The sequence below is a fragment of the Melanotaenia boesemani genome, chromosome 14 (genome assembly GCF_017639745.1).
Source record: "Melanotaenia boesemani isolate fMelBoe1 chromosome 14, fMelBoe1.pri, whole genome shotgun sequence".
Lineage (NCBI taxonomy): Eukaryota > Metazoa > Chordata > Actinopteri > Atheriniformes > Melanotaeniidae > Melanotaenia > Melanotaenia boesemani.
The window spans coordinates 5,594,772-5,620,645 of record NC_055695.1 but is presented as its reverse complement, the minus strand read 5'-3'; the positions used below and the strand labels follow the sequence as shown (position 1 = coordinate 5,620,645).

General features: G+C 37.0%; 1 protein-coding gene and 1 long non-coding RNA gene across 2 annotated transcripts; both read left to right on the top strand.

Annotated features, from left to right (window-relative positions):
• Positions 1-2,606: 2,606 nt before the first annotated feature.
• LOC121652905 lies at positions 2,607-25,288 on the top strand. The gene is made up of 3 exons (XR_006012705.1): positions 2,607-2,689; positions 18,512-18,517; positions 25,277-25,288. It is a non-coding gene; the product is annotated as an uncharacterized LOC121652905 (long non-coding RNA).
• rgs16 (regulator of G protein signaling 16) lies at positions 6,480-8,673 on the top strand. The gene is made up of 5 exons (XM_042006019.1): positions 6,480-6,606; positions 6,857-6,940; positions 7,049-7,110; positions 7,251-7,417; positions 7,505-8,673. Exons 1-5 carry the CDS (start codon positions 6,563-6,565, stop codon positions 7,718-7,720), a joined length of 573 nt encoding a protein of 190 aa, XP_041861953.1. The 5' UTR covers positions 6,480-6,562; the 3' UTR covers positions 7,721-8,673.
• Positions 25,289-25,874: the final 586 nt, after the last annotated feature.

Sequence of the window (25,874 nt, the reverse complement as noted above, 5' to 3'; positions counted from 1 at the left end):
GTGCACACAGTAATTTCCACTGAGGAGGCTGACAGGAGGCAACAAAAGTGGACTCAGCTCACTCCTTTTTTTTTTTGTTTTTTAAGAAACATGTTTATGGACAACAACTTTTCACACTGAGGCTCTGAAACAGACAACAATAGCACATGGACACAAGAAGTTAGGATGGACCAGTTTTACTGAAAACCAGCAAACACCTTATTCTCAGTTTGGTTTTTTTTTTTGCTTTTTTGTTTGGTTTTTTTTTTGTGTGTGTTTTTTTTTTTCAAATCTTTGTCTCACCTAGAGTTAGAATAAATGAATAAATAGATAAATAAATAAATGAATTATAGCAGTGGTGAGCACAACATTTCATACACCATCTTCTCATGGCCATTTAAAATCTTCCTACACTACTCTTTAAAGGTTTGGGGTCACTTTGCTATGGGAGTCAATAGGGAAGTGACCCCAAACTTTTGAACAGTAGTATATATTTTTTTTAAATTGACTGTGATTTAAGGTGTACAAGCACATGCTGATGTGAGTTTTTGTCATCATATTGCTTCATGGAGAGTGACTCCAGCTTCAAGAAGAGCCTTTTGTTCAACAATATTACTCCCCTTTCCGGTTTTGACACTGGGACCGATGGGTGAGTGCTGTCGTCACAGTGTGAGTGGGTGAGTGGGTGGCCGGCTTCCCCCAGGCTCCTCAGGCAAACCTTTGTTCTCTGATGGCAACAAATGGAGCAATTAAATCCTCCACAGCAGAACAATGTGTCCGGACAGGTTGGGTAATTCCCTGGCAGCTATCTTTTTTTTTCTTTTTTTCCCAGTGAAAAAAGCCATCCCCACTACATAAGCTGACTCAACCTACTCAGTGGTGCCTGGCCTTGGTACACTGTGAGCTTTCTAAATGATTGTGTATCATAAGGAATGTTCTTTGTTCAGCTTCCTTTACAGCCCTTAGTTTTAAAACTTTTTAGCCAAAACTAAATTATTTTTGTTCTGATTCTGTGAATCTTAAAATGTCTCTTAAAATGGCTTTGTATGTATTTTGGGAACAAGACGTGACAACATCTGAACAAGAAAGCTGAGCTAGATGTTATAACCCTGGCTCTGCACCCTGAACAATCCCTGTTTTTGCCTCCATGTGTTCTTACTTATAATCCCATTTCAATTTTTGTATGCTGATTCTTCTCCTCACACCTTAATATATCCATCATAAATGTTAGCAGATGAGGTGGTTCAGCCTCAGCAGATACTGTTGAAGAGGAACTTTTGTCTTAACGCAATATGTGGTAGTTTTACAATCCAGCCTTAAAAACTGTGAGAGTACATTGTTTAAAAACGGAGCACTCTGTCTTACCTTCCTTTATATTTCATCTTTATTTTCTTCCAGTTGTGTTTTCTTATATGGGATTAAACCTAAATAAAATTCAGATTTTATTCTGTCCACCATTTTTTTAACTTGCATGGTACAGCTTTAATTAAATATTAAGTCAGTGGACTATTGGATTCCAACTTTCACTCGGGCAGCGTTTTTGTCCCATGATGCTTCTGTCTCCTTAGCAACAGCAGCATGGTTGTTTTTTATTTATTTATTTATTTATCCAGAATACCTTTTCATATTCCTTTCAAGCTTGTATGATAACCTCTTCTACCGCCTGGTGCCGCCCCTGGAGTGGCTTTTCCTCATCTGCACTGTTTTTTCTTGCTGCTTAAAGGGAACAAATGCCCCACATTGCAGGTTTACAAAACAGTTCCTTTAAAATCAGAGTAATGATCTTCTTTTCTTAATGGGTTTTTTTCTTCTCAGTTCTTCAAAATGCTCGCGGCCTTAACCATAACCTTATGTAAGCAGTTTAAAGAAGTGTTCACGCTGTCAGCAGGGGGAAATGGTGGTTGGAGATCCTTTAATCATTTGGCTCTGGTGTTAGTTTACACAAAATACATTATCTATGGCTAAATCTGAATCAAAGAATTTCTCTGTTTTGAAAGCATGTCTAATAACAGTGTTGACTGAAGTCCACATGGAGCCCCAGGTGAACCTCATCATGTAATATTGACATATAAAAATAACAAATTACATTAAAGTCAGAAAGTATTACAGCGTATAGCTATAATAAACTAATACAATATTTTTCTATGGGTTCTTAAATAATTTAAACATGCAATATACAAACTTTTTAAACAACTTTAAAGTTAATGAGTGTGATTACCCCACCACCACAATCTATGCTTTTTAAGTTTACTACTTTAATTTCTTCAATCAGGAGTTGTATCCATTGGGTTGACATCACAGTAAAGATATATTTGTGTCGGTTAACACCCCTAGTGCTCGGGGCCACTGCATATTTCCTGATCAGTTTTCCAGGGGATGTGTCAAGAACTATCTGCAAAAACTGGGTACACACAGATTTTCTAAATCTGAACAGACTTTTAAACTGTTAGAGACCCCGCACATGAAGATCAAAAATCAGGCATTGAACAGTTTTGTACTGTATGTGGTTTGCTCCAATAATCTCAGCACTAAACGATAGACATGATTATGTCCACAGCCAATCTAGAATCTAGTCCTCAAAACCAGAAATGTTGCGTGATTAAAAGTGATCTAACAAAAATGAAGATGAAGCATAGCAACAACCGGAAAACACAACACCCATCATGGAAGAGAACATACAAGATGAGGGAATGATAGTGGTCTTGTTACTGTTATCGGGACAAAAACAGCCAGATAACCTTTCCGTGTCCTGCTTTAGTCCCTGTCAGTCTTTGGTCATGCTTTGCCTAAAGTTGGATTTATACTCACACTGGTGAAAAGTGTCCTCACATTCGAGTGTAGTGTTATGGCCTCATGTTGCAGTTTCTCTTCTGAATCTGAAGGTGGCAGTAGGTCTGGTATCAGCTGGTAAACTCCACAGGGAGGAGTTCTTTCTATGGCTCACTTCAGTTCTGACAAATATATTTCCTGTTTTAGATCAACAATGGAGGCACGCATGTGTCTTGTGGAAGCAAACAAAGAAATAAATATAGTGTTTGTTGTTTTTTAAAAATGGTGGTTACTGCTCAAATTAAGTGAGAAGATCCAGCCATCTGGAAACATGCTATCACAAACTGACCAATCACAAGGCAGTACTTCCACATAACTATGCTGCCTAGCAGGGGGGCATGTCAACCTTCCACGGACCTACGCGGATGCTAGGCTGTTCGCTGTAACCAGCATTACGCAGACGCTGCATGAATATAAATAGTGAGTATAGATTTGTAATATGACAAAAGGCATCCATGACTGTTTGTCATCTGCTAAACAGTCTCCAAGTTTTATTCTGCAGAGTAGCTAGATGTACACCTGCCTGCTGGCAATAATGTGGTTAAAGAGAATATTGTATTCTTTTCATTATTAATAGGAATGTGAACCTCCATCAGGGCCCTCAAGGTTGAAGTATAATTGCATATTACCTTTTAAAAAACCATGAACTCAAAGATTTTCTAAAGAAGTAATATAACCATGTGAAAGGCCAGTGATACTTTCTCTTCTTCTCTAAATCCAGTGAAAAGCAACTGAATATGAGGTTCTTTGATTTCCTCCTGTGCACATTCTGTACCTAATGCTTCAACATTTACTTTATATGAGCACACTGACTCATGTGATAGCCTGTATTACAGTAGAGTTAATGTCTCTGCTGTGAATATATAAGTAATTCACAGCAAGGAATAAGTCATTTCTGCATTATAAGAGTTCTGAAAAATTCTGCCTATTTTAGAGGTAAGGATTTTAATCAGTTTAGCCAAATAAGTTTCTCCTTGTTGACAGTACCTTTTTGCTTAGTTGAACTAATATGGAGTACAAGTCACACCACCATAGTACTGTTTCACCATTCCATCTTTTCACCTTTTTATTTAGTAAAAAAATCAATACAAGCAATATGAAAATCATTTAAACCCTCACTGGGTTTGGTCTTTATTGATTTTCTTTCCTTGTTTTCATTGTTCATTTCTTCCTTTTAGAGACCTCAAAAATATAAGCAAAATACTAAAATGAGTGATTTGCTGTACACTGTCTTGTACTCCGAGGTAAATTGGTTTCTTCTAACCAGAATTTCTGGAATTTTACCAGTCACTGTGGTGTTCTGCATTTATTATTAAGTAAAGAAGCCACTGTCAGTCCAGCCCAGTCTCTCCAGGAAACATCTATTATGCATTCTCGTCATGTCTCCGAAACTAAAAGTGTAAGCATCCATGGCTTTAAATTGTGGGATGGAAGCCTTTCGCTTGGCTGTAATTTTTCTGTAGAGCAGTGTAGATGTGACTACAGGAAATAGAAACCCAAAAAAACATATTTTGTTTTAATACCTGGCCATTTTTCCTAATCATGCCTTTTATAACACCTTACCCTTGTTTTTCATTTCTCAACCATAGGTAATTTTGTCTTGGGCTTTGCTGTTGTTGATGCAGTTACTCTGTTGCCAAATGAATCTAAAATCCTTTTGAGTCATAACAGCTGCTTTTATAACGCCACCAAACAGGAAGGAAAAAAAAAGTCTTTCTGTGCTGTACTAGGATTGGATTGACCAGCTATTCATAGCAACATAACATGTGCTGCATACTGGAATAGGAGCGTCATTGTGGAAGAAATGCTCTCTCATTGTTACTTGGAGAGATTTTGTTTTATTTGTCTAAGAACATCTTTGCACAAGCTAGGAAGCATCAAATCTAATGTGAAACATAGCAAAATGATGGGAGATGCAGCTAAAAGACTACCAAGCATTACCATCCAAACAAAAAACAGTTTAAACTCAAAGCAGATAAAAGCATGTAACAAAAGCTTTGTCCATTTCAGAGCTTCTGCTAATTTCTCCACACAAACAAGTAGAGAAAAAAAAAACCTTTGTGTTTTTCTATGACTCTCTCTGTTTGAAATTAATCACGAAGGTCCTGGTAGTTTCCATTTTTATAAAGGTTAGTATTCACTCTTTTTCTTTTTATCTCGGGCTTCACTTCTTTGTGGATCCTCATGGTGTTTCGAAGGTGAATTATGGGGGCTGTACCTGGATTCTTCTGACTCTGACCATTGTTGAAGACACCTACTGTATATCATTGGCCAATGGCTTCCTGAGATATTTTTAAAGGCAAAATAAGTAACAATGACACCTAGTGTTTCAAATCGGAACCACAGTCGAAAGAGAAAAACATGGAGAGCGTCAACCCCCCCACTGGAGAGTTTCGCTCGGGTTGCCAGTTTGTGAGAGGACGGCTCTTTTCTATACAGTCTATGGAGGACGGAGAACATAGCGCCCGCAAACATGATTTATTTTTTTTTTTTTAGCAGGATGCTGATGCATTTTTAGTTTTTCTGAAACTATTTCTGGTCCGCTTCTTTTACTAGCTTCCATACCTGCAGGTTGATGCTCTTTTGCCGACATAAAATACCAAACGCTGCGCAGTTGTTTAGCAACCGTGGGGAGTCGCCTATGATTGGTTAAAGAACCAGGAAGTAGTAAAGAGTTACACTGTGCACTGAAGTTATTTCATCACATAACTCTTACTTTGAAATGTGAAAAGCTTGACAAAGACATTGTTGATGTAGATAGACAAATTGTTTATAGGGAAGCTTCCTTTTACCCCTTACAACAAATGAGAACATTTAAAAATATTTTTACAGAAAAAAATATTACTCATTTAGCCGTTAACTGTGTAACACCTAATAAAACATCTGAAAAAAAAACTGCTCAGTAATTTTAATTAATTTACTTTTGTTTTTTTTTGCACAGTTCCTCATCAGACATTTACTAATGCCCAGTTCCTCTGGTTTTCACAGAAAGTAATGTGGTTTTCTTTAAGGAGGACAAAACCATTTACATTTTCTTCTGTGTTCCAGGTCAATTTACTCTGACGCATATCTTGATTCTGACGCTTCTGTAATAATCTCACTTGTCTCAGCTTTCTTTTGACAAGATTATACACACAACCCTTTTAGCTGAAAAGATATACTTGTTTTTTTTATTTTGGGGAGGTCATTTTCGACAGGCAGTAGAAAAAGAATCCTCATTAACATGAAGTTAACTTTCCACGTGTTGAACTTAAAACTCAACACATGGAAAGTTTGAAAATATTGTGAACTATAGGGAGTATATGAATGCAGACACAAACAGTGACATGTGGAGCAACAAGCAATACCCTTACTTGTAACCATGAGGTGTGTTTTTTTTCTCATTTATCTACATGATTAGAAAAAAGTAGGGTGAAAACTAAACAATGTTTTATTTTGCTGGAAAAACATTGCTTCAACTATCAGGCTTCTATCTTAACAGTAATTTCCCAGCCTCGTCCTTGCACACCCTCTCCTGTTTTCTAACTTCATCTCTCGCTCTCTCTCTCTCTCTCTTTTCCTCTGTGTGTGTCTGCCTCTCTGTTATTGGTTGACAGTGCTGATGACACATCAGAGGCAGGGGGCAGCAGGACTATAAAACTTGTGCACTGACTCTGTTCAAGCAGAGAGAACCTAGCTCCCGACAGAGCTTTACTAAACGGATACTTAACCAGCACCTGTCAGACACCCCTTGTTCAAGCTCCAACCTGCTGCTATGTGTAAAGGACTTTCATCGCTGCCTACCTGCTGCTTGGAAAGGTACATCCAGCTTCATGCAAAGACTCAGATTTCGGAGGGATTGGGGTTAGAAGCCATCTTTGCATTTATTTCTGAACATTTGGGAAGCTAAAAAAAGGGGGGGGGCAATTTTAATGTATGCCAAATCTATCTTTAAACTCATATTGATTCATGCTGTTTTTATTTTACGATTTAGGCTTTAATGTGGATATGTAGTTAACGTTTAGTTTTTGTTTATGTGTCTTAGCTGTTGTATTTTTTTCCCCCTCAGGGCCAAGGAGTTGAAAGCAAGGCTGGGAAGCATTTTGCAAAAGCCCAACTGGACTCTTTCCTGTTGCAAGATAGGAAAAAATAAGTGAGTAGCATTCAAAAACGCCATTGTAACACTAAACATTCATTTTATTGTTGTGCTTAATGTATAAATTTTAGATCTTATATAAGCATGTTTAATCTTTTTTTTCAGGCCAACCCTGGAAGAATGTCTTAGGTGTAAGGAGTCCTTTGAAAAGCTCCTTTTAAGCAAACGTAAGTAAACTGTCAAATTCAGCTTTTTATAGAACATTTTCTAACTGAGAAAAGTGTGTTCAGCTTCCAGTAAATTGCACACACATGCAGCATGGTGGCCCATTAAGTGTAATTACTAATTGAATTTCTTCTCTCCGCAGATGGACTGTGTGCCTTCACAGCATTTCTTGTATCTGAGTTCAGCGAGGAGAACATTGCGTTCTACTTTGCCTGTGAAGATTACAGAAGAACCAGGTGTCCTGCTAAACTCCCTGCTAAAGCCCAGAAAATCTATGATGAATTCATTGGCAGTGAAGCTCCACGAGAGGTAAAGAGATGCAAAAACTTGTCAGTATAGAAATTTATCTGAAAAGAAACTCAGACTAAATTTTTTGTTCCTGTTTCCTTTGTGCAGATAAATATTGACCATGAAACCCGTGACATCACCAAAGTCAACATGCAAGCTCCTTCACCTTCTTGTTTTGACCAAGCCCAGTACAAAATCTACATGCTAATGGCCAAAGACTGCTACCCTCGCTTCCTCCGCTCTCCTGCCTACAGAGATCTACTGTGCCAAGCCAAACCCAGCACCAAGACTACTAAGCATCAGCAGCATCATAAGAAGGTGTGAAATGTTTTCATGGGCTTTAGAGGGACCACGAGTCACTTTATTTATTGAAAATGCAAGGAAGGCACGGCATTTGGTGCTGCATTATGAAGCTGGTGCCAGCAACAGCGCAGATGCAGAGATTGCTGTGACGAAAGCAGAAGTGGATGGGCCTGTACTGCAGAGGATGTCTCCACAAAGACATTATGGGGTTGAAAATTGAAGAAAGGTAGATGGGAAAGTAGAGGGCTGTTGTCATAAAGTCAACTAACGTGCCTCTACAGATGAAGTTTAGAGGGCAAAGCTAAAGAGACTGAATGACAATCAAAAAAAGGGAGAACAGAAATGGGGAAAAAGCACTTTTATTCACCATTAGGCAACCTTTTTTTTCAGTTTTGATGTGAAATGTACTGTCAAAGTTGTGCAATGTTTCTTTTTTAACAGCCCTATGGGGTACTTTGTATTTATTTGTATTTATTTACCTGTAATTATATTTGTCGTAATATAAATTTTTACAAAAGAAAAGATGAAAAAGTTTAATTTCTGAAATATTTATATCCTTGTCATTTTTTACATGCAAGCAAATCAACCGAACTATTTGAAAAATAAAGTGAAAAGTGGAAAAAATGTCCCCGTTTATTTAAACAAAAATCTAATTTTGAACTTGCATCTGTGGGCTGAAAGATGATTTGCTTAGCAAAGCAAAAGGTTGAAGTGCAACACAGAAGCCTGATCAATAAACCAGTTATGACACTTTTAGCCACGTCCATAAGGATCTCACATCTCGTTTACCCCAGTAACACACATGAAACACTGAATAGAAACACCCAGTCAGGTAAAATTACAACGTAATTGTGCAAATAACCAGACAGCTTGTGTAATCAATCACATTATCGGGTATAGAGATGACCGTGGCATATTTGTCATCTTTTATGAGTCATTCTGTAGATGGTGTTGTGCAAAACTGTTGTTCACCTTGGAAACTGCTCTGCTCCATGTCATAAATAAAACTGGCTGTGGCACCCTCCTTCTCTGGGCTTTATGTCCATTGTTGTTTGAATAAGAGGGAACTTTCTAGCAAACAGGAAGCACAAAAGATGATGTGACAGGATTAACGCAATAGAAAGAGCTGTAAAACTTTGTTATGACCTTAGATACTGTTTGCTTCTGCCATCAACTTCAGATGATTAATGACAGCAAAGCCGCAACTGGACTAAAACACAATAGCACCTGCTTGCCAACCCAACAGGGACCACATCAGAGGGATAATACAAAACAATCTCCAGAGCCTGTAGTTAGGTAATAATACTTATGATTACAACGATGGTGCTGATTATATAATTTACTCTCATTAAAATGTAATATACAGCTATTATGATGTACGGAGTATCTTGACCACAGGCTGAGCACAAAGTGTGGCTGAATGTCAAGTTTGTGTATTCAGATGTCATCAGTGTAGAGTGAAGCCATTATTAGGTGGACAACAGCTGGTCCACAGGCCTGATCCATATGGAGATTGCTTAATGCTGCCTCCATCTCCATAGTAACCCTCTGACATTTTATCTCGATCTACACACAGTAATGATGATCAGCAATACTGGTTTTAGCAATTAATAATAAAAAAGTGATGCAGGGGGTCATCAAACATGTATAGATCTGTTGTCACTGCCAGAAGAAGATGCTTATTGTACAATCATAGATTAAGCCTGATCCAAATTGCTTCCAAGAAAGATTATTAGATAATAACAGACTTCAATAGATTATCAAAGAAGAGTTAGAGTAGCTTTCAGAGGGTCAACAGCACAGCAAATACCGGACAAAAACATAAACCCAAAGATTACTTTAGCTTCATAACTTCCTATGCAGTGACCAGCTGGTAGGCTGTCGTGCATGTGTGAGGAGTGTTTGTGCCTTATAATCTTTTAAAAAAATGGTTCTGTAAACAAAACTTAAGGAACCAAAGCTTGTTCACGGATTCTTTCTTAACTCACGTTCCAAAATCTGAGCTTCCCTCCACAAATATTTGGACAGAAGCAAGGAAAATGACTAGAGCAAAGACATACGTTAGCTTAATGAAAACACCCATGATCTGTTTCACATTGTTTTTTCTTTTTTTAAATGATCTGGGTGATAGATGCCTACCCTGTTATATGACCCAAAAAGACAGCAAAGTACATGTTTGCCTGTAGACTTGGTATAAAACTTGATTGCCCTGAGATGTTTTACAAAGCTGAAACACAACCACTACAGTTGTGTTTTTTGTTCTTAGATTACAGCTGATAATTCCTTGGACACAAGAGTTCACTTGTTTAGAGAGCATAGATGGTACATAGTTCATTATTAGTGCATCTATTTTTGTATGGATGGCCTCCTGATAATCGTGCCTTTATTAACAGAGGTTTTGAGATTTCCCTCCTGGGATAGGTCTGCCTCTGCCCCCCCGGTTCAGCGGAAATAAATCTTTGCTTGAAGCATTTTATCTCTTTTAAGAAAGTCTCAACGTCAAACTGTACACATACTTCATGTGAACAGTTGTCATTTGATCCCATTTCAAGTGAAAATAGTCCTCTGGCACGGCAGCACAGGAAGAAACCTGTTTTTTTTCTTGAGAAGGGGAAGTGGACCTCTAAGGCTATACCAGTTTCAGCTAGTTTTCCTCCATGTGATCAAGAGTTAATCAAGTTAATATTTAAATGTAATTTAAACACTTAATGAATAAGTTGTAGTTTAATGATGTCTTCCAGCAAACAGTATGAGTATTCAATTTCTTTTGGCTTTTTTTTTTTTTTTTTTTTTTTTACTTTTTCTGTTGCATATACTGCTATAAATAACATCCTTTATATAACAAGTAAGAACTCAGCTGATTCAATCCTTCCAGAGGAAAAATTGTGCCAATGTCAGACACTGTGATAATGTTTTCAGTCATGCAATACTTATGTTATTCCTGTGAACTCTATTTACACAGATATATGATTTTGTATAATACAAAGTTTAACTACATTTATAAGTAGCAGAAAAGTTGTGTTTTAAGCATCTGCAGCGAGTTACACCAAAATGGTTTACCTCCTTGTGATGTTACACTGGCATCTAGTGTTTTGTTTGGGTACTACAAATATCACAACCCTTAAATTCTTCAACTGGGATTTGAACATGATTATTTGGTGTTTAAGTATGTAAAATAATATAGTAATTTATTGGATAGGAAAGTATGCTTTAAATGAGAATTATGTTTTTGTTTTCTATTTATTTTCATTTAATATTCTATGCCGTAAAACATATCTTATGTCTCACTATAAAATATCCTTGTCAAACTGGGAAAGTAAAATAAATAACAAGTTTGCACCATGTCAAAACTGATTTATTTTAGTTTCAAAACTTTCAAAAAAAATATTTTTTGTTACAATAATATTTTAGAGCACAAGAAGAAGAAAAGGAAAGTTGGGACAGGAGCTTGTTTACCACCATGTAGTGTCCCTTCTTTATACAACATGTTGTGCTTCATTGTGTTCGATGTATGGTCTGGATTGCATGCAGTCCAGTCCAGCACACAAACTCTTCTACTACAAAGTCATGCTGTTGTAGTAGCTACAATTTTTTTTTTTTTTTTTTTTATAATTTTCCTGCAGAAATATTCAATTACTTACCTGAGAAAGACATCTGGATGGCTTCGTAAATCTAACACAGGAGTGTCAAACTCGTTTCAGTTCAGGGGCCACATAACACACAATTTAATCTCAAGTGGGCTGAACCAGTTCATCAAGATTAACCTGAAACAGTGAAGTTTCCACAATATATTTCCTCAGTTTATTCTTTACACGTGCATTAAGTAATACATTATAATGGATCTACAAAATCCCAAAAGACCGGAAACTGAGAAATACTGTACTTCACATTATGATTAGAGTAACTTTTCAAGGGGAAGTTGTTTTAAATGTACATTAATTTCATATGCCTCCACATAATCTGACCACCTTTTTTATTTCTTGCATTTCATCTTATTTAATGTGAGCTTTTTCATGAAATGTGCTGTACAGATATCTTGCTTTAGTGTAGCTCTGTTGTCAGGTTTGCAGGCTTTTCAACTGAGTCCTGATAACAAGTTTAAAGGGGTAACAAGAAAAAATTCATAATTTCTAGATTGAAGTAATTAAAAAAATGGTTTTGTGAAGCACTAGAGGTGTAATTTCATTTGGAACTTAGCATGACGTCACATATTGTATCTCTGTGTTGATTTCCAGTCCCATGTTTACCAGCCAGTCCGGCCGCGTGTTAATGTATATTCATGTGATTCGCCGCCTCCTCCCTCCTCTCGGAGCCCTCAGCCTTCCCTCTCTATAAAAACATTCATCTGAGAACAACCAGGATCTGATATTGCATCTAAAAACATCCCAGTGGTCATTGGCAAAGAAGATGCCAGATAAAGGAAGAGACATAACTCAGATTAACATGCCTTGTGTTTACAAAGTGGTGCTGAGCACTGCGACAGCTAAAAGGGCTCCAGTTTGAGTCGCACACGGAGAGTTCTTTCTCTCTGCTAACATGTTATGAAATACTTTGACATGTTCCACAAAACTGTGAAATTGTTTTGCTCAATGTGTTTTCATTTTGCACACTCGTTTGCAGACGAGGTGAGTGGGGGGTGGGGGACAGATGGAGGTATGGCTCATGACACATTTTGTTTTGGTCTACAGGCAGCGCACAACAGAAAACTTGCAGTGAAACTATTTCACTTTTTGCCTCGTTTAAACTTCCCTCTCCTCTTTATGATTTCTGAAGTATTTCTCAGCCAACCTCCCTGTTGATGCCTCCAGATTCTTTACTGTATATGACTGTATGAACTGTATTAAGGGTTTTTGCAATGATATATATGTAAGTACAATTCCTCACTTTTCTGTCTTTATTTGATTTGCTCATTTTATTTTGTTGTAATTTCAATTTCACATAATGTCCCAGCTGTTTGGAATTGGGTTGTAAGTTTCCTCTAAAGCACTGGAGGGCAGTAAAAAGCTATAAATAAACGTTAACACGTAGTCCTGGTTTGCTTCTGTGTTTATCTTTCATCATTAGTTTAACCATGATTGACAAGGTAATTACTCATATACTGCGCAAGGGTGTTGCACTGACTAAAATAAACAAGAAGTCTAGATAAGGTGAGAGTCATAAAGTGAGATGAAGATTGCCTAAAAATATCAATAAAACTGCAACTTTAGGTACTGAAAATTGTCACGACTTCAAGGAAAGTTAAATCAATTCCTAAACAAAGAAGATAAGGCTGTTTGTCTGTGAAGATCACAACACTGACATTAAAGAAAGTTGGCACGTACACCATGTCCTGATTGTAAGTTACAGCCTGAACATTAGCAGCTGATTCGCTCAGGCACATACTGTGTGTTCATCATTGCAACGGTCATCATCAGCTTCATATTGTACTGATCCCCGTGGCCTTGAGATTAAAATAGGTGCTGCAGCCACACAGAGTCCCACTTGTACCATCAGGGATGCTTTGCGACCCCCTTGGTGGTCGTAAAGATGGGAGCAAATCTGAAGAGGATGACCCAGTGTGCACATTCCTTATTGTCTCCCTCAGGGTCAGACATGTGCTGTGCATACGCACCTCAGTGTGGCCGAGACCTCCAAGGAGCTTACTTTGGTCCCTGAATGCATCCTGTACCTCATATTGCACAGCATCTAAAAGTATTTTTGAATCCCTTCACAGCTATGTTTGGTGCCACCTACAATTTTTTTGGACATAATTAATGTCTAAGATCAACAATCTGAAATATTTTACACCATCATTTCTGTCAAAAAGACCACATGTGAACATTTTAATGGAGATAATTTTCCACAAATGCAAAAACATGTTTCCCCTCCTTCATCCAGCTTTTCTTTCAAAGAAAGAATGCATCTTGTCAAGCAGCTTTATTAAATCAGAAATATGTGAAGAGAGAGAGTTAAAGATTAAAATGTAAAGGGGGGAGAAGAGGAGGAGTAGGAAAAGTTTCATGGTAGCCACACCACGTGAGTGGGTGAGAGCAGGACGACAAGAGTGAAGGGATGTGACAGCAGCAACCTAAAACTGCAAGCGTGGGAAAAATCTCCTGGTGGAACAATGTTCTTTTTAGTGACTTTCAGTTCTTCAGGGTTCACATCCTCTGTCCTCTCAGGATCAAACTTGAGCCTGGAAGCAAAGAAAAGCTGTCTCAGACACGATGTCTGCAGCATGCACTATTCCATTCTCCTTATTTGTGTATTTTTTTTAAATGTAACAGTAATATTGCGCCCAATGCAGTAAAAAGGAGAGAATTTCAGCTAATAAGGAATGACTGACACGTTCTTGTAGGAAATGTTTTTGAAAGTTTGACAGAATCTTTTAAATTATCCAACAATAATTTGAGGTAATTTATAATTTATCATTTATAACCCAAGTTTAGTTAAAAATCATCCACCAGTAAAACGTGGCCAACGTATTATTTCATCTACCTACAGTTAGTTAAAATGTGGGCTTTCTGGTAGCTATCTCCTATGACTTTTGGCCTTTTGGGTGCAAGTGACTTTATGGTCACCAGCAACGATCACATCAGCTCTGATAGGAAGGAATGGAGGTTGACTCCTAAACCTCTGCTTTCACCTCAAAAACTCAAGTCCAGCTTGTACAAGACACTTTCTTTTTCCTCTTCTTTGACATTCGATATTATTCCTGTCATTTTTTATTTTCAGCATATAACACCAGAGCATGATTTTAGCTGTAAATTTATTTTCTTGGTTACAATAAGAAGGAAAAGAAAAGCATAAATCATGACTTACATAACTGCATGTTAAAGTCACTGTGTCAGTAGGTGTAAGGGACAAATTCAATTAACGTGCTTGAAATTAAACTAATGGTTGTAAGCACAGACCTGGTCACGTTTCAGGTGTTTACGATTTCTTAGCAACTCCACTAAAAAGACATTTAATGCTTAAGATAAGACTTTTCCCTCACCCACCCCCCTATAACCTCTGGATAGAGTGAGTTGCTGTTCATCTCAAGCTTCAGTCCTACGCAGCATCTTAGCTGTTCCTAGAACTGCACTCTTCTGGATGGAGGTATCTGTTGGAGCCACTTCTCCAGTGTGGGGGACACGGCCCCCAGTGCTCCGATGACCACTGGTACTACTGTTGCCTTTACCTTTCAGGCTTTATCCAGCTCTTCCTTGAGTCCTTGGTATACCTCCATTTTCTAATGTTCCTGTTTTCTGACACTGCCATCATTCGGGATGGCTACATCAAACACAACAGCTTTCCTCTGCTATATATATAGTATCTCACAAAAGTGAGTACACCCTTCACATTTCTGCAAATATTTAATTATATCTTTTCATGGGACAACACTGCAGAAGTGACACTTTTAAACAATGTAAAGTAGTCTGTGTACAGCCCGTTTAATTGAGGAGTACAAAGACACACTTGTCTTTGTACTCCTCACCTGGTTGCCGCCACCACGTGAACCAAATAAGATTATCTTGGTTTCATCAGACTATAGAACATGGTTCCAGTAATCCATGTCCTTAGTTTGCATGTCTTTAGCAAACTGTTTGTGGGCTTTCTTGTGAATTGTCTTAAGAAGAGGCTTCCTTCTGGGACAACAGCCATGCAGACCAATTTGATGCAATGTGCATTGTATCGTCTGAGCACTGACAGGCTGACCCCCCACCCCCCATCCTCTATGGCAATGCTGGTGGCACTCACACATCTATTTTCCAAAAACAGCCTCTGGATATGATGCTGAGCATGTGCACTCAATGTCTTCGGTCTACCATGGTGAGGCCGGTTTTGAGTGGAACCTGTCCTGTTAAACAGCTGAATGGTCTTGGCCACCGTGCTGCAGCTCAGTTTCAGGGTGCTGGCAATTTCCTTATAGTCTAGTCCATCTTTATAGAGAGCAGCTATATTTTTATCAGATCTTTAGAAAGCTCTTTGCCATGAGTTGCCATGTTGAACTTCCAGTGACCAGTATGGCAAAGTCAGAGAGATACCAACAAATTTAACACGCCTGCTCCCCATTAACACAAGAGAACTTGTAACACTAACGAGTCACATGACACTGGGAAGACACTGGGACACTAACTGGCTAATTAGGCCTAATTTGGACATTTTCACTTAAGGGTGTACTTGCTTTTGTTGCCAGCAGTTTAGACATTAATGGCTGTGTGTTGATTATTTTATAAGTAGATTTACTCAATTAAACAAGCTGGACATAGACTATTTTACATTGTATGAAAGTATCATTTCTGCAGTGTTGTCCCATGAAAAGATATAACTAAATATATCTATAATAAATATTTGCAGAAATGCGATGAGGGTACTCACTTTTGTGAGATACTGTGTGTATATATATATATATATATATATATAGAGAGAGAGAGAGAGAGAGACAGACAGACAGACAGACAGACAGACAGACAGACAGATAGATAGATAGATAGATAGATAGATAGATAGATAGATAGATAGATAGATAGATAGATAGATAGATAGATAGAACAGGGAATCAAAGCAAAGTGACTCTGATAAAATAAGGTCATTCTTCATCACACATTCTTTGTTAAAAACACCACCACATGTAGCAATTCACTGCATCAATATGAGGTAATTGAGCTTACTTTGGATGGAGCAACAGCGGAAGGTTGCTGCATATAAATCCAAGCAACAGCAATGATTCACATCTGCTATCATTTTTCTGCTTTTCACCTATTTGGCCCCAAAACTTAAAAAAAGAAAATATTAAAGTACATTTTGTGCTGGAAAGGTTGTACAGTTCTTTCAGAGGCGATGCAGTGACTTTTTACCCATAGATACATTATCCCATAGGAAAGTATATTTGATGCCTTTTTTTTTTCTCCCTGTTGTGGAGGCTTTAATAACTATATCCAGATGTTTACTCAACAATAAAGGAGACATGTCTCTTTATTTATAGTAAATACATAGTTTTTCTGTCTAATTCCTTTTCTTTCAGGATTAAAAAATACAATTACCATTGAAATATGAACAATGTCAGACAGTAACCACTTTCATTTTAAAAGTGGGATTATACATCACTTATTTCAGGGAAGTTCAGATGAGGCCACAGTGAAAGATGGGTTGAATGCACAGTTATGTAATGGTGAAGGTCAATGGTCTGGAAAATAATGACAGCTTGTAACATAATCTGCATCATCAAAAAGGAACAGCGTCTGAAGCTCGCTGGGGACGTGAGGACACATCAACACAATTTCTCCAGAACAACTAAACTCCAGCTTTCATCATTTGCCACTTATTTTGTTAAATTCACGTATAAATCTCTGTTATTAACTGTATCATCTTTTTTTTTTTTAAGTTTTTGTTATAGTTTGAAGCATTTGCTTTTTTTAACATTGTTTTTAATTACACATAGAACTAGCCATCTGGCTTTGTCCAGATAATTGATAATGTTTGACTGCTTCCCATTCCCGTTTAATAAAATACTTCTCATTAGCTGGTCAATCAGCCACATTTGACCAAAAATGTAAGGACACAAGCTGGAACAAAGTCACCCAGTGTAGGACTGCGAGTTATTTTGAAAATGTCTATTTTGTTGATACCGTGCTGCTACTTTAAATGCAGTTTTTTCATGGTTTGACCCAAATTTGCCTCATTTTAACAGCACTGGCAGTTAAACCCACTGGCTTTAGCCACAGACTTTTCCTGTCTTCTTCTATGTTAAACACAAAGATTAGAGAAAATGAGAATAAGTCAGGATCTCATCAGTATCATCTATACAATTACATTAAATACACACAAACATATCTGTGACAAACTGAGCTGGAATTTAAGATTCAAAATGTTTAGTTGTCACATGTTCTCTTATACACGTACAATATGCAGTAAAATGTAAACTTAAGTAAAGTTAAAATAGGAATAAAATGAGAGTATGGATAAAAGCAGGAGGGAAGTAATACAGTTGTGTTCAAAGACTTCTCTCTGACCAAAACTGTTCCCATGAGGTGTTTGTTAATGCAGGCGGAAACAGCTCAAAATGAAGGTTTTTATGTGACATGAATTGGAGAAGTGGTGTTCATGAATGTGACAGTCATGGTCGCATAAAAACGTGACTTTTTTTTTTAATCTAACCATTTAAAATTGTTAAAATTGTTAAAACAAAACAGGATTTAACAAATGTACGTAGCAAAGTATTGAGTGCATATGTCACCAAGGCAACCAGAAAAAAAATTATGTTCATGAGAATAATCCAAAGAACACAATTTAACTTTATCCACGATCTTCTTTCAACTCTTATGAACTAATTTTATTACTAAACCCAACCAGAAAGTGACATTAAGAGCATTTTTTTTTAACTATGGTGACCTTGAAATCAAATCATAGTTCATGCAGCAACCCCCCCAGCTACCTGATTTTGAGGATGCTGTGGCCTCTCTTTATATATATATATATATATATATATATATATATATATACTGTATATATATAAACCTAAAGTAAATCTAAAATTAAATTAACCTAAAGTATTAGTTTAAATCAAACTGACACAATTTAACTAGGTCTTACTAGAAAAACAAAATATAGTTAAACAAACTAAAGAAAATTAGGTTGACCCAAATAAAGTATATTGAACTAAAAGAACAATTTGTTTAATGATGAAAAAGACTAATTTAACTGTGTTTTTTTTGTTTTTTTTTCAAGTTCGTTCAACAAAGTATTTCTTTGAGTGCTTATTTCCTTCCAGGGTTACCATACTGTAGGACCTTGGGTAACAACGTCACTGTGGAGCTGCTGTTGAAGGGTTTAGGTGTTCCGTCTAAGTTAGTTGTTCTGTAGTTAAATTATTCAGCTAGGTAAACCCAGTAACACTAGACTAAATAGTGTAGATTAAATAATATAATATAATTGCCTATCAATATAACTAATGCAGCATGGGGGTTAAGAGCCATGTTCAAGGGCCTGCAGTGGTTCACTTCCATAGGTGAAGCATTTGTAATCAGATCAGGCACCTAAAATACTTGGTAACTGTAGTAAGTGAGTGGTCTGATGTTGAATAGAAATAGAAACACTTCACACACTACAGTCAGTGGAGCTTGATGCTCATATATTAATGTATTTACCAGTAGCTTAACAATATCAGCTGATTACAGTTTTGTTAAACTTTATGCTAGCAGATGTGTTTGCAACTTCAACACAAAGCCTTTGCCAGCATGTCCATAACGAAAAGTTTACAATGTTTGATGTAAAAATGTTCACGTTCCCTGGACTGAACCTGGAGTTAACATCTTTAGACTGAACTGGCAACTAAAAGACATGTTTTATCATACAACAGGGTAATATAATAGTAAAGTCTGTTTATTTAAACACATTTAAAAACATTTAAATAAAAAAAATAGACTAAAACACTGACTTCAGGTCTTCTACATTCATTACTGTCCATACTTTGAGACTGATGACTGGAAAGTATGTCACTCAGTCTGAGAGGGGAAAAAAGACCGTTTCTGCCTGAGACATCACCACTGTTTGAGTTCCCATCTTAGAGCCCATTAGTGGCAAATACAATAACACACAGCACAGACCTTTAATAACTAACTGAGTTCTGAGGCAGTCACCTTCCTCTTGAATTACTCCTCAGTGCATTAACCCCCCAACAATGTTAACATGACAAACATGAGCTCCATAAGAAACAGGCTTTCCCACCACATGACTAAAATATTTTGTGTTGTATGCCTCAAACCTCAAAACCCTTGCATTTTTCTTTAGCTCTGGCCTAAATTCATTGTTATCTTTTGTTTGGCTTGTGATTATATGTCCAATTTTAAGGCTGTTTGGTCTGATTTGTGACCATATCTCTGAAAAACAAACAAACTTTAACTTGAAATTTAAAACAACACTGATCATAACATCAATTTAATTAATCTTGAAGTCTATCTGATGTAGATGTGGAGTTTTGTTGACTTATGTAAAACAGTTTACAAACTTTTGCCCAGCTCATGCACTCTTTACATGTTGTATATACCATGCAAAAGACTTACACTCCCTTTTACTTCTTTGTTTTGCTAAGCAGCCCGTCTTTCTAAACCACTAAAAGTGGTTTTGAGCAAAGGTTCAGGACATCTGAAAGTCTTTCAAAGTTTGACATTGGATATTGGTTGTTTCACTGCAGTCCTGGTAAATATTAGGACTTAAATATATGGTTTCCAATCATATTTGGACAAGGCAATAAATTACTGCACAAATTATATTGCAAAATATAAAGAAATCATTTGTAGCATATGACTTTTGTACAGTATCATAGCTGTAATTATTAAACTAATCTTCAGCTTTCATTGAGATATAGCCACTAAAAGCATGAACTAGAAATTTTTTGAATGCACAAATGAGGCATTGGGTTCATGCTCATGTTCTTAGTCTGTGTTTAGCTGTTACATAAAAGCAGCTCATTGCTGGCATAAGTGGTGACCTTCAAATGGAAAATCCATTTTGCCTCTTCATGAAGAATGTCATTTATTTTCTCTAAGGCAAGAATGCTAATGAATACACAAGTTTGTATCCTCAAATTTTCTCCACCCCATGCGCTCGGGCCACAAGTCCATCATAGACAAATCCCTCATAATACAAGAGAAAACAGTCATTGCAGCTTTTCTCTGCCCCGTGTAAGCGCCGGGTTCACCGGAAAAGCCTTTGTAAGTAAACAACTAATGAAAACAATTAATGGAGCTGTGGGAAAAGCGATTTAATTTCCTCTCGCCGTTCTGTGGACAGAGCACTGAGAAACTGGACACCTCTTCGATCAGCCAGCCTCATGCCTGAGCTTCAGTATGGCTGCAAGAGCAAGAGAATGAGTAGAGATCTGAAATTTACTTTTCATTATTCAAGCTAGCAATCAAAGAGTGAAATCAGCACATAAATAATGCAGTAAAATCATTATAAATATGCTAATTGTGTCATCACTATCATGTGAGTGATGATCTATTTCCCTCCCTCTCCATTGCATGAAAGGGTTATGTCATATCCTGTGTGCTGGGAAATGAACTGCAGCATTCATTGAACTCCAACATATGTTTTCTCATAGACTACAGCAAAGATAATCAAGATGTAAGAGGGTTTTCAAATCATTTCTCCTTTTTTTTCTTTACAGCCTTTTACTTCGTCAATGAAGAGACTGTTTTTAGTTTTTAGAGGCTGTTCAACAGCTGCATCAATACAAATGAATAAAACTGTATATATTGAGTAAAATTGGACACTGCTAATATGGAGCAGAAAAATATACCTCACAAAAAAAAAAAAAAATGGAAATCACGTGGTCTCCGTTGAGAGCAGATGGTGCATCTGGCTGTTTTAGAGACCTCACCTGAACTGTTTAAAACCTCCTGCTTGGCCTTTGCAGAGATAATGTCTGCATGTTGTACTATAACTTGATAGAGATGTAGAGCTAGCGATGCATCATTCTAAAGGCACATTCATCCTAAAAGTATTAAAGTAATAAATAGTATAAAAATAATTTAAATTTTTGCTATGTCCCATCTTCATTTATTCTTGATCAGTACCTAATATGTTCTCTTTACTATAACATGAAATGTATTGGTAGTAGTGGTTGTTATAAAATTGCATGCACAAAATGAAATGAATATACGCACAGGGCTCAGTTTAATCCTTACTCTTGAAATTATATATCACACAAACAGCTGTAAACAGGGCCCCTGTTTAACCATTTGGTGCCCTAAGCAACTATTTTAAGTATTTATTGTGAAGAGAGACTTTGATTCATTCATTCATTATGGGTTGCCTGGGAAGCTGGAGCCTATCCCAGCATTTTAACAGGTGAGAGGGAGGGTACACCCTGGACAGGTCACCAGTCCATCGCAGAGACTTTCTTACAAAAAAAAAAAAAAAAGTGCCATGTCCACTAACACAGCCAAAATAATGGCCAGATTTAAGGGCAAAAATAGCATAAAGGGACAAAAATATAAAGAATGATGCAGAGTTAAAACTTCCCTTAGTGCTCTTCATGTAGAGCTCCAGATGTAACCCGAGACCAGTAGCACCAGTATCACGAAATCTCATCACAGAACTGATGAAAAAATAAAATAGACATCTACATTAGCTTTAACAATGCCACCAAACATTAAACAGATAAATAAACTAAACATAAAATGACTACAACCATTAAAATAAAAAAGAAAAAGAATGATCTGTTGTCTGAGCACCTGAATCTGTCAAACTTGACTACCAGAAGATTGGTGGGGGAGACAGGCTCTAATCATCTATGTTAATCATAAGCAATATTAAACAATCAATAGTTTCTTTATATGGGTCAGTATAGTTCATATTATAAAAGACTGTGACATATTACATGTAACCCTCGTGTTAAGATTGTTACCGTGTCCACAAAATCTGTTGAACTGAGATAAAAAATATTCTGTCCCTGTAGTAGTGACATATACAGAATGTCATTGAACGTGTCAGAATGCAGCGAATAATGACGCTTATCAGTTAAAATACCTGATTGGAAGTTTAGGGGAACAGTTCTCTACATTTTTGTGGAAAGAGGACGTGAGTCGGTACTGGCTGATGTTACAGCTGTTAGCGGCTAATAGTGGGGCTTGTTTGTTTGTTTGTTTTTGGTGTTGTTGCGCCCCACAGCTGGCTGAGTCTTCCTGTTAATAAATCGTCAACACTGGATCACAGTTTGAGTTAGATTAGGGTTATGATTTATCATGAGCTCAAATTTGTTGCTGCACCAAGGAAATTGGGATCATACGTGCAGTGCGTGGGGCACATGGAAGCAGCCACGATGACCGTAACCAAGTCCTGAAATTCTTCTAAAATCCCATAGAGCAGCATTAGTCATTGTCCTTTGAAGTTTTGTTTTAAAATAGATTGATACCAAAACTTCTTTTACCAGAAAATGCTGGTGATTCATCTGAAGAAGTTGTTCTTGACTCATATCTTACTGTTAAATATGGTCTACAAAAAGATGTAATTGCAATGCATTTCATGTTTAGAATAAAACATAATGAATATTATAAAACAAGATACCAAGACTTTTTATAAAGGGATCACCTGAAAACTTACACGAAATTTGACCTTACTATTAAAGCATATTGTCTTGTTTCTTCTTTTGCTTTAGTCAAATATCTTTTTATGGTATATGGTCTCATCCACTACACGTGAATTGTTTTATTTTTTCTTAGTGCTCCATGCCTGCTTGATCAGAGTCTCATAGGAATCCCATTTCATGGAACCAATTAACTGTCTTTTTTCAGGTTTGTCTCCAGGAGAGGAATCATGATCAATTACAGGAAGCATGTAACATGTTGCAGCACAGTTTGAGCTGGAATTCGCCTGTTGGCGTGAGGAGGATACCTCCTCCAAAATGCAATAAATACTGTATCACACACTTCATCTTCTGAACATCTTATATTATTTTACAATAACAAATACAGCTTTCTAAGTGTTTATACTTATTTTTCTTTTTTATCTACTTGCATTCATTTTTCAGCTTTCTATTAAAATATTTTTTTGTAGATTCAGATGTTAATTCTGTGGTTTTAAAGGCAGTTTTCATTCTAAGTGCACTAATTACATCCAGCTCATTAACTCTTGTTTATGTTACCTACCTTTGGCTAAACCATCCATGGTGCATCTGACATTCTTAGGTCTGATTTGGGCTCAGTAAAAGGAAGTTGCAACAATGCTATATAACTATTCTAACACAGAACTCTTGCTGGAGTTCTTTTTCTTTTTTTTCCTCTCTCCTAAAATAGACATTTAGAGCCCCTGCAATGCAACATCGCTTTGCAGTGTTTATCTCTAAGCACCCATTGTCGACCTTTTGTTAAAAATGAGCAAAATTGTCAGGAGAACTGCGTGTAATCTTAAAAATCTGAGCTAGAGAGCCATAATAGAGCTCAGAGATTAGCATAGGATTGCAGTTTGATAGTATTTCTGGAATAGTATTAGGCCAACATTACATTCGCCTGACTGTCTGACAAAAAAGGGGGAAAAAAATAAACATCTGGCAACCATGAAGCAATCACTTTATTTCCATCCAAGGAAGACAGCAATCATGGCAAATACCACACAATAAAAAAAAGGTGCAACGATTGAGATGCAAATATTATGTTCTTGTTTTTTTAAATGGAGTGATAAGTGAGCGCTCGTCGGAGTTCAAAGGGCTGATTGTTATTTTACTTTCAGTGAACTAAAACCACATGCTGCTGCTTGCAAGAACAACTAATGCATGTTTGTCAGACTGTAAAACATCTGTTCTGACTTTGAAAATTTTAGCTGTTTATTTTAAATAAGAAGATTTTAATAACACACATAGAGTTCCTTTTGTGAATGTTTTCAAGTTAAGTAACTGATTCTGAAATAAAGTTCTTGGAAATGTTCAGATAAATTAAATACACATGTTAGCTGTCTTATTTAATTCTTACTGTACATGTCTCTTTCTCAGGCCTACTGTCAACAAAGTTTTTATCCTTTATGTCTTCATTGAGCCATTTGGAGACCATTACTTTAAAAGAAAAAAAAAAAGTATTTTAGGGGGTTTTCTGTACTTTTTAGATGGCCATTACATCCATAAATTGAGCGTAAAGCTTCTGTCAGCGTGACAGTCAATGCACCTGGATGCCAACTGCTGCCAGTTTATTTGAACAGCAGTCCAGCTATTGCTGTTGGGCTCAGTACACATCCAGTCAAAGGGCTGTCCCTTCCTGAACTTTAGCTTCCAGGAAATCCTATAATGAAAGCAAACCTCCCATGTAGCTGTGTGCTTGTCTTGTCTGTGGAAGCGATGCTGAAGCTAAGGCGAATAAACAAAAATGCAGCATTGTGTGAAACTTCCACGTGATAAACAATGTGCACTTTCTGAATGCAAGCTGATCCCCTGCACTAGCTAAAGGCTGCAAATCATGGCCCAAAAAGTACACACCAGGCTCATTTGGGAAGCTTACATCTTCCTTTTCAGTGTTCTGGATGTTCTTTGGACCGAAGGCAGTTTATTTTTGTGTTTCTAGTGTTAAACTGTGTGAAATTAGAATTTTCCAGGGCCGTTCTGCTTCATGTTTCTGGATTCTCATCTTGTGAGTTTTATCCAATGGAGGACTGTTTACTTTTAATGTTCTGTTCTGATTATAAATTAACCACATCAAATAAATAAAAAAAGAAAAAAGAAAGAATGAAAAAAGAGTTAGCCAACGAGATATATAAAAAAATGTTGCACTTAACTGCTAACAGGGTCGTGTGCTGAAATTTTTTGATGGGGGTCCCTGGCAGGGGCACATACCAGGAGAAGGGTGTTGCATGCAAATTAGACTCTTTTTTTTATTTAATTAAATTAGATTTTAGGAAATTATTACAGCAATAGTGTTCATCAAATGGGAAAAAAATGTTAAAGCAAACAACCAATAACATTTTTTTCCTTAACAATTTTTTTCTAAGGTTGATCCTGCATTGCTTGGTTTAATCACTGCTGTACACTTGATAACAAGAAAAGTTGCTTTGAGCCAAATCACAACTTTACACCTTTGTCACATCCGATGGTTTTTTGACTTGTAGATCCTCTTTATGAACAGATAGAACAGACTAATATTTTCACCCACGTAGGGAGTAGATGAGAGGATACCGCATGAAAGCTGGATTATAATCAGGAACATGTTGGTGCTGATCTAAAACAACATACATACATTTACATTTACTTGTCCTTGGGCAGAATTTGATTTTCTATCCTCGGGATGGCACCTGAGAGACCACTCAGATTTTAGGGATGGCCTGTGCCCCCCAGGTTACACCTCTAGCTCCACCCTTGGCTGCTACATGCACAAGTATTCAGCTGCACACACAGTGATGTGGAATTACAACCCTGCAACATAACAAGCTTTTATCTTATAATACAGCAACACATCAGGTGCAACTTTTTAATCTAAAACAGTAAAAAAAATCTACCCTCAGGTCACCTGAGAGATTTTATTACGTGCATACACAAAAGATTAATGAGGTTGAGCCTGAACTGGGGATAATAACACTGTCATTCCAAGTTCAATGAATTTTCAAATTAAATTTCTCAGAAGATCAGAATTGTGATCGGGAAACCAAGGGGAAATTGCAGTTTCTTACATTTATCTTTGTTATGACTTTGCTGAGTAATAACAGCCAACCAGGATTGTACAGTCAAGCA

Coding starts and splice junctions, on each gene's coding strand:
- rgs16 (XM_042006019.1), top strand. CDS start 6,563: ATGTGTAAAGGACTTTCATCGCTGCCTACCTGCTGCTTGGAAAG. Junction 6,941..7,048: donor TGCAAGATAGGAAAAAATAA/GTGAGTAGCATT, acceptor CTTTTTTTTCAG/GCCAACCCTGGAAGAATGTC. Junction 7,111..7,250: donor AAAGCTCCTTTTAAGCAAAC/GTAAGTAAACTG, acceptor TTCTCTCCGCAG/ATGGACTGTGTGCCTTCACA.